Source organism: Solanum stenotomum, chromosome 3 (assembly GCF_019186545.1).
Source record: "Solanum stenotomum isolate F172 chromosome 3, ASM1918654v1, whole genome shotgun sequence".
Lineage (NCBI taxonomy): Eukaryota > Viridiplantae > Streptophyta > Magnoliopsida > Solanales > Solanaceae > Solanum > Solanum stenotomum.
In genome coordinates this window covers 59,635,162-59,645,422 of record NC_064284.1, presented here as the reverse complement: position 1 = coordinate 59,645,422, position 10,261 = coordinate 59,635,162, and the positions used below count along the sequence as shown (strand labels likewise).

Below are 10,261 nucleotides of genomic sequence, written 5' to 3'. Positions count from 1 at the left end.
CAAAATGTGGACTTATTGTTAGGCAATGAGACTATGATTTAACCCTTTAATGTGTTCTATATAGCAGTAAAATAAGGGCTTGCATCTAGTGAAAATATGTAAGTACGTTTTTCAATGGCTTCAATTTGTTCTCATCTCATTTCAAAGTGGAAACAAATAAAAGTTCAAGTTAAAACCCAGAAGCCAGTTTTAGGATTTGTTGCTGGAAGACAATTGACATTTGAAATGTAATTGAGAAATAACCTTTTTAAAAAAATTTATAATGTAAAACTTGACTCATAGTTTGTATTTTGTAAAAAGAAAAATAACCCATCATTTTAAATTGTGCAAATAAGACTCGTGTTCGATGTGAAGAGACTGTTTGTACCATGTGAAAGGATTCTATTAAAGAATAATCAGTTGTTACTTGTTACCATTGTTGATTAGTGTATCTTTGAGATATGCTATTTGAGGTGCCTTAAGATACTTCGATATTCTGTTTATGAACTATGGTTTGCTGATTTTTGGTAAGATTGTATAAAGAATTGGAGAAATTTTTATCGTCCTAACAACTAGCGGATTTCATGTTTACCAGAAAAAATACAACTTAAAAATTCAAATTGCATTTCCAAACAAAACTTCAAAATCAAATCAATCTGATATCAAATCGGAACATCATATCACATATCCAAATGGACCATTAGTGTACGAGTTGAAACTTCAACACAATATTTTAGAATTCAAACTTATAAAAGTGAAACTCTAGAATAAAGTTCTAAAAGTTTCAAGTTATATAGGTGAAACCGCATGACACTCTCCTTGATCAAAAGTTCAAACTAGAGGAAAATTCACAAGTAGCCTCATTATGGATCGTCAATTAAGCTTTAGCCAAGATTTCAAAATTATTCAAAGTCACATAAAATTTGGAAAAAAATATCACTTAACTAAAACACGAAAAGACTCATTAGTGTTGGAGTTGAATTTGGATCGTACCAAACACACTCATATAAGTGTCATAATTTGGTGTCAACAACGCAAACTGGTGTAAAAAAGAGAAAATATAATAAATTAGTTTCTTCAAATAAATCAAAGAAGTTGTCCTTCCCCAAAAAACACATTGGTACACAATTTGCAGGCTGGGATAATACATGTATCAATTCTTTCAATTGGAAAAGAATTTACATACAAGAAAACTCTGGAGTAACCAACAAAAGGAATAGCTTGACAACTTTTAACTTGTAGATCTGGAGAAAGGGCTCAACTCTTTGATTTTGAGTGCTTAACAAGCCAATCAATGACTGAGTCAATATTGGTGGAGTTTTTGCACGATATCATATAGCAACATACCTCCCTATCTGTTATAGATTTCAAGTCCCTGCAAAATCATTCGAAAATGAATCAAAACATGTAATGCAGTTGGGCATCATGAAAGAAGGAAATGGAAGAGAATTTGTTTCCTATCACCAAAATTTGCGACCAATTAGCCAAAATGAAAGATGTAAACTCCATCCCCTTCCCCTAATCAACCATAGCGTAAACTACGAAGAGGAGAGACAACAATGAGAGTCCAATTTTATCTGCTTACATCTGATCAGTCAATGCCTGCTTGGAAAGGGCTCCAGGCTTGTCAATCTTGTTACCCAATACCAGCAATGGAATACCACTCAACGATGGCTTACTCAGCAGGTCATGGATTTCACTTCTTGAAATGCTAACATTGTCATGATCAGCAGCATCAACAACATAACTGCAAGGAAAGAGAACTCAAAAACAAGATACTACTATGGCTACCAGGATCATTAGTAGAATTCCTTCATGATTTGAATAAAAAGAACGGCTAAAAGAAAGGAATTCTACCACCCCTAAGGCGTTTTAGAAATGAATCTGTCAAAAGCCTGATCAGGTAATTTGAACTAGCATCTATTCTTAAACATATCATGGTTGGTGAAAATTAAATGCAACCAAACAACAACAAGACCATTGATCTACTATGTGCTGTCTTCCATCACTTCCAAAAGTATTATGACTATGCATAATGATGAAGCACTCAAAAATGACTAACAAGCAGTGTACAATGAGGAAGGAATAGTAGCATCTGCACAATGTAATCAAGTAAGCTGAAGAAGGAGCATACACTATAGCAGAAACTGCACGACAGTATCTTTCCCACATACTGCGGAATCTGGGTTGACCTCCAAGGTCCCACAACTTTATAGTCACATTTCCTTTAGTCACTTTCCGCATGTTAAATCCCACCTGTACATCCAATAGATTCGTATTATTATCACAGATCAAAACGATGTAGTAAAAACTGGAATTAGATTACGACTAAGATCTAGGAAGATGAAAACTTACCGTCGGTATCATATCTTCACTGTATCCACCAGTCTAAGAATGACAGATTGAACAAATATTATTAGGTCATCAGAGACAATCAGACTACATAGAAGCAAAAGGATACGAAAAAAACAGCATAGAGGAATTATCTACTTACAGCAATCACATTTACAAGTGATGTTTTTCCTGCATTCTGCAGCCCTATCAAAGAAAGCTCCATTTCCTGCTGAAAGAAGAGGCTGAAGGAAAAACAAGTTTTAATGAGCTGATATGAGGAATCATTTCATAAGAAGAGCCAAAGCAGTCAAAGTTCAATGTGTGTTATAAGCCCTTTGAAAACAAAGATACAAATAACTTCCAGTTCTATTTTAAGCCACAAAGCACGAGTAACAATTAGCAAGAGGTCCAAGTTGCACAACATGGCGTGAAACTACTAAACTGGATGAATAAAATAATCATAGATCTGCCAATAATTAGTCGTTCATCTTCTGAAACAACCCTCATGAGCTCCATAGGAAGCTCAGGCATAAGATGGAAGCACATATCGTATCACACCCTCAACAGCCAAAAATGTACAAAGGAGAAATTTAATTTCACATTTTCACCTTTCATCATCTAGTCCTTTGGAATATTAGATAAATTATGCTTCTTGTGAAGAAGAAGCCTTAGAGACAAGGCAATCAATTTATCTAGCAATACACCTCCAAAAAGACACATGAATTTAGTAAAGAAAGCCAAAGTTACAAGAAGACAAGAACTATGGCAGAAGAAATGCTACTGGCAACTTATGCAAAATCTTTGGTGTGTGGAAGACGTGGAAGTTCCAAGATTGATTAGAAGAAACAAATTAACAAATTTTCAATAGTCCACTATGAGAAATCGGAATGAATATTGCAACTAGTGTACATGTCTGCTTTAGTCCCGACATACACAGTGAAATCCCACGAAGTTGAACCACAAATCAAAATTTTCTTGTCAATAGAATATTTTTTTTTGATGACAAAAATTTTTTTCACCAAGGAGATTCAAAATATAAAATGTGAACACATGAAAAAGCCAATAGGATTCAACATTTATTGTATACATACAAAATAATATCGACCTTGTACATACAGTTTACATTTTCAGCAAACCCCCTTGCACCCCCCTAGTTTTGTCACGGGGAAGTGCACTGGGGAATTCAACCAAGAATATTGCTCTTGGTCTCCTTTTCCACAGGCTTGGCACTATCTCAATGGATTGAATATCATTAAACTCAGAAAAATAAAATTTCAAAAAATGAGGCCATGTGATCACCATTGTAATCCAAGTTTCATGATAAAAGTCATAATCTGCCTCAGTAAATCAATCACTCTGGCCACCTAAAACTGAGTCTCTTTTTTTTTTTTAAGAAGGTATGTCATTAAAAAGCATCAAGCAGAAGCAGAATTATAGAATAGACAAAAGGGCTCACAGAGAGCATAAGCAAAAGTTGTTAGCTCCTTTACAATCATCAAACTAGTACTAGAGAGCTAACAAAGTCAAGAAATTGTTCAGTGTTAAATTAACCCCACTGAACAACATAAGTAAACATCTAGCTTTTAAGAGAGTTGTTTGGAGTTGAGATCCCATCAAAACATCTGTGGTTCCTTTCAATCCATAGACACCAAAAAATAACTCCAGGGATCATAACCCAAACTTTCTTGATGGACATATCAACACTCCATGTATTTCAGCTTGCGTAGGCTTCTTTCACATTTTGTAGTCTCTTTAAGTGTGATCAATTTCACATTAAAAGCTCAAGTTGGTAGAGAGAACACACATTTAATTATTTAGGTCTCGGCAGAATCAACAAACTATTAATGGTAGTCGCGTTGAGTTACATCAATCATCTCATTTAGATTCCAAAAACAAATGGGAAAATACAAGTAGCAGCAAATCATAAATCATTATTCAACTCACAAAAATTCAAAACACGAAAGCATTCCTTCAAGGAATTTTATTATAATGATAAAAATTAAAACTAGAGATACCATGGTATAAGGGCCAATTTGCGAGCACCTGACTAATTCCACAGGTACCAAATAAGGAAATCCCCTATTTTTATTTTTTTTGCCTTCGCTAAAATCTAAACCTAAGTTCTCATAATACTCAACATAGGTACCAAATGAGTTTCTTTAAGTTTGGTCAATCTCACGTTAAAAGCTTAAGTTGGTAGAGTGAACACACATTTAATTATTTAGGTCTCAGTAGAGTCAACAAACTACTAATGGTAGTTGTGTTGAGTTACATCTATCATCTCATATACATTCCCAAAACAAATGGGAAAACACAAGTAGCAGCAAATCATAAAATTATTATTCAACTCACAAAATCCAAAACGGGAAAGAATTCCTTCAAAGGAAATTTTTATAATGATAGAAATTAACACTAGAGATACCATGGTATAAGGGTCAATTTGTGAGCACCTTACTAATTCCCAAGGTACCAAATAAGGAAATCCCCTAATTTTTTTTGCCTCCGCTAAAATTTGAACCTAAGATCTCATAATTCTCAACATAGGTACCAAATGAGTCTCTTTAAGTGTGATCAATCTCATGTAAAAGTTTAAACTGGTAGACAGAACAAACGTCTAATTATTTTGGTCACAGTAGAGTCAATAAACTATTAATGGTAACCGCATTGAATTATAGATATTATCTCATTTACATTCCTGAAACAAAATGGGAAAATACAACTATACAAGCACCACCAAATTATAAATCAATATTCAACTCACAAAATACCAAAATGTGAAAGGATTCCTTCAAAGGAATTTTTTCATAATGATAAAAATTAACACTAGAGACACCATAGTATAAGGGCCAATTTGTTAGCACCTTACTAATTTTTATTTTTTTTATAACCGAGAAATCCGTCTGTGACCTGCCCTTTGGACCAATCACAACCTTCTAAGCTCGGTGGATAATGGGCCCGCCCCTCTACCCTTCTCCACTTAAATACCAGGCTTCGCTTTGCATGGTGTGGGGCTTGAACTTGTGACCTAAACCACAAATCCTCCACCTTTTGCCACTCGAACTAGGCCTTGGGGGCATGAGCACCTTACTAATTTCACAGCCCACAGGTACCAAATAAGGAAATCCCCTAATTGTTTTGCCTCCGCTAAAATTTGAACCTAACACCTCGGAATTCTCTACACGGATATCAAATGAGTCTCTTTAAGTGTGATCGATCTCACGTAAAAGCTTAAGCTGATAAAGAGAACACATTTAATTATTTAGGTCTCAATAGAGTCAATAAACTATTAACGTAATCGCGTTGAGTTACATATATCATCTCATTTACATTCCCGAAACAAATGGGAAAATACAAGTACCAGCAAATCATAAATCGATATTCAACTCATAAAAATCCAAAATGCGAAAGAATTCCTTCAAAGGATTTGTTTCATAATGATAAAAATTAACACTAGAGATACACCATGGTATAAGGGCCAATCTGCGAGCACCTTACTAATTCCACAGGTACCACATAAGGAAATCCCCCAACTTTTTTGCCTCCGCTAAAATTTGAACCTAAGACCTCATAATTCTCAACATAGATACCAAATGAGTCTCTTTAAGTGTGATCAATTTCACGTAAAGCTTAAGCTGATAAAGAGAACCTAAGTTGCTCAGACTCGGGTGTGGGTGTTTGATACGGGTGCGGATCTAGAGGTCGGATCTTCTATGATCTAAATTTTAAGATACGAATCCATGTATGGATACGGGTGCGGGGATTCGGCTAAAAATAATTCAAATATCTAAAAATAGAGTTGTAAAACCTAAATTATGAGATATTATGTGGAAGATTGAGGAGAAATTATAGATCAAGAGGCCAATCCTAGAAGGAGATAAGAGGAAAGGGAGTGACCATAGAAATTTATATACACAAGTTATTCCATTTTCTTCAACTTCACCTTAGTTTTTGTTTTGATTACAGAAATCATTAAATCTGTCTAGAATTTCTCCCTCGAATCTGGTCAAAGTACCCAAAACCGATTGACCAGATCGGGTACGGATCTCACACCCATGTCGTGCCAATATGGGTGCGGCACCGAATGTGAAGAATCTGAGCAACTTAGGAGAGAACACACGTTTAATTATTTAGGTCACAGAAGAATCAATAAACTATTAATGTGCGTTGAGTTACATATATCATCTCATTTACATTTCCGAAACAAATGGGAAAATACAAGTACCAACAATTCATAAATTAATATTCAACTCACAAAAATCCAAAATGCGAAAGAATTCCTTCAAAGGATTTTTTTCAGAATGATAAAAATTAACCCTAGAGATACCATGGTATAAGAACTGATTTGCGAACACCATACTAATTCCACAGGGTACGTCCTCCTACCAGCACAGATACCAAACAAAGAAATGACCTAATTTGTTCGCCTCCGCTAAAATTTGTACCTAATACCTCATAATTCTGAACATAGATACCAAATGAGTCTCTTTAAGTGTGATCAATCTTAATCAAGGAGTGGAATTCTCTGCTCCCCAGGGAAAACTCCATTGCTTTGACCGTCATCAATGACCTAAGGATGCTTCTAGCCATCAAAAGAACACATGTTTGACTATTTACGTCTTAGCACGGTCAATAAATTATAGCTTAAGCTAGCATAGAGAACACACGTTTAAATATTGACGTCTCAAGAGAGTCAATAAACTACTAATGTAATCTCGTTGAGTTAACATATATCATCTCATTTACATTCCCGAAACAGATGGGAATAAACAAGTACCTCACTAACTCCACCTGATACCTGCAAAGGTTTTTCATTTTAATATCATGGTGTCGCAGTCAGTTTGCACGCACCTCACTAATTCCACCTAATACCTACTACCTCCTACCAATACAGATATCAAACAAAGAAACAACCTAAATTTTTTTTTTTGATCCCGCTAAGATTTGAACCTAACAACTCATAATTTTCAATCCACCCTAGCTAGGCCACATCGTTAAGTGCCAAAGTTTTTAGATTACATCAATCAATCAATTAATAATGTTGAATCCCAATCTAATCGAGATGAACATAGTATAATTGGAAAAAAAGTGAATTAGATCGGAAAAATATACCTTCGAAGCCAATTGAGCAAAGCATCCCAAAGACCCATAGCTGACGAGAGCGAGAGATCTGTAAAATGTCAGTTTATAGCAGATTTATATGTATATATATAAATCTCTCTCGCTCTCACTCGCAAATGAAAAAATGTGTTTGTGTTCGGTTCAAATTTGAACCTTTTTGAGAAATTTCGTTGCGTCGCAGCTATTTATCGCATTTGCGAAAAAGTATGAGAATCGTCCAATCACATGATTATTTATTATGGAAGATGAAAAGAAAGTGACGGATTTGCCCTTCGAGTAACATGGATTTACTGAACAGCCATTCGGATTGTTAAGTGCAGGATTAGTGTCGGATTATACAACTGGCTATTGGCTAATTGGACGCTATAAAAGCAGCACACAGTTTTAAATTCATTGCTGAATTTAGGTGCGGCACATTGGTAAGATTTGTTACGTATCTGAGCTCCGCAAGGGAGCTTCAACTAAATTTGAATTGTGCACTGCAGGATCCATTTAAAGATGGCATTCCTAAAATATTTTTTTTTATATCTAATGCTCGACTCTGAGACCTTTTATTAAGGCGGACATGGTAAGATAAGGTATTAGAAAATTATGGTTTCAATTTTTTAAAATATTAAAATATTATCATGTAAAATTAATTTAGTATTTTTTTTAAGTTTAATTTTGATAATTAATCATAATTTATTTGACTTAAATTTACGTATATTTATATTATATTAAAAGATTATAACTTTTGACCTTTCAAAATAAGTCTCAATTATGTTAGACTTAACACCTTAGACATATACAAATATTTAAAATAAAACAAAAAGGTTCAAATAGTTTTCTTCATTTAATCGATTACAAAAATATATATTTTAATCAATCAACATTTTGAAGTCTAAACAACATTATCCAAAATGAAGGGCAATCCTGTTGTATAATCATATAGTTTTAAAATATTTATCAAATATTACATTAAATATCATAATATTTAAATTATGAAATCAATTTTTTCAGTTTTAATATAATAATTTAATATCTATCGCGAAGTATTGAATCATAGACAAGGTGAATTAGCCTCAATTATTGGTGAAAAATAAAAAGAATTACTCCAATAATTGGAGTGTCCCACTATCTATTTTTGGATGGACATTGTTCCAATATTCTCACTGATCCCAAATAGAAAAGATCCCCAACATTGCTCACCCTTTGGGGTTTATTTATTTTACTTCCTGTGTCCCTAATTACTTGTTCATATTTTTTTTTAGTTGTCTCTAATTACTTGTCTATTTTGACAAATCAAGAAAGGACAATTTTTTTTACCTATTATACCCTCAATTAATTACTTTGAAAAATGAAATCTTAGGTTTTTAATTCATCCAATTCATAATTAATATGGATAAAATGGTAAACTCACCATGTCAATTATTGTTTTCTTAATAGGTGTGTCAATTCAAAAGTGGACAAATAACTAGGGACACAGGGAGTACTAGTTAATGGAGCCCGTGCCAACAAGGGTACAATAGATGTTACTTTCTCCGTCTAACAATAGTTGTCTACTATACTAAAAAATAGTTGTCCAATAATTTATTTTGTCTCAATTTATGTGATATAAATAAAATTTCAAAAGTCAATTAATTTTTTTTATGATTTGTAAATATTTTAAGTTATTAATTATTAGAATTTATAGCACTTTTAATATAATTTTTAGATAATATATGTTACTCCTTCTATCCCAATTTATGTGTCATCGATAAAATTTCGAGAGTTATCAAATTTTAATGTCTTTTATATATTTTTAATAGATAATTATTATGATTTATAATATTTTTACGTTATTTTTAAATAAGATATGTTATTTCATCTATTTCAATTTTGTGACACTGGTAGAATTTTTCATTTAATCAAATTGCACAATAATAGTAATCCAAGTGACATACAAGTAGGGGCCACAAGTTTAATTGACATAGTAATAATTAAGTTAGAGTAAATTTTATGTATGGCAAATATAAAATTCATAATTGTATGTTATGGCTATAGTTTATATAATTGCACTCCATAGCAAAATTTTAGTTTACTATGGAGCTGTCTTTCTATATATCTCGGTATTCCTTCAAATTTATATACGTTTTGATTGTTTAAAAAATTAAATAAAAAGGCAGTAATTTCGGTTAGAAAAAAAAGGGAAAAAATCGGTGAAGTCACGCACATTCTGTTTCAATCGAATTTTCTTCCTTCTACGTCTTCTTTAACAGTAAGAACTCCATTGCAACTCAGTTCAGAAAATCGATCAAGCTGTTGACGGTACTATACAAACAATCGAGATCATATTGATTTTAGAAATAATAACAAGAGGTAATTTCATGACGAAAAAATTCTCTGATTTTATTTTTTTTTTGTCGAAATTGGAGTTCAACGTGTATTCAAAATCAGATTTCCTTTTTAACTTTCATCAATTTCTGTTGAATGTAGATTCAGAGGTGTATTTTTGTTCGTAATAGAGTTTAACACTTATGATTTGTATAGTTAATTTGAAATCTAGGAAAATTTGTGATTTGCAAATTTACTGGATGAAATTGTTGATTATTTTGAATTCGTGATCGGATATTCGCTCTTTTCACAGTAATATTTTTGTTCGGATTTGTATAATTGATGTTGAAACTATGAATGAAGATGAAATTGTATTATGATTTGCTTAGAGTTTATATGTATAAGTGTTTAGATATGATTCAGTAAGATATGTATAATTCGTATATGAAACTATTGACCTTTTGTTTTGAATTTGTATATTTATACAGTGCAGGTTCATCCTATTTTTGGATATATGATTCTTATACAAATGCAAAAA

At 32.9% G+C, this 10,261-nt stretch overlaps 2 protein-coding genes across 2 annotated transcripts in view; both read right to left on the bottom strand.

Moving 5' to 3' along the window:
• Positions 1-10,261, bottom strand: part of LOC125859849 (uncharacterized) — a 662,179-nt gene that overhangs the window by 307,270 nt on the left and 344,648 nt on the right. The window lies entirely within an intron of this gene.
• LOC125859851 (ADP-ribosylation factor-like protein 8b) lies at positions 1,052-7,646 on the bottom strand. Its single transcript, XM_049539694.1, has 6 exons — positions 7,423-7,646; positions 2,474-2,555; positions 2,335-2,367; positions 2,114-2,235; positions 1,565-1,726; positions 1,052-1,354 (listed from the first exon to the last, which is right to left on the bottom strand). Exons 1-6 carry the CDS (start codon positions 7,458-7,460, stop codon positions 1,237-1,239), a joined length of 555 nt encoding a protein of 184 aa, XP_049395651.1. The 5' UTR covers positions 7,461-7,646; the 3' UTR covers positions 1,052-1,236.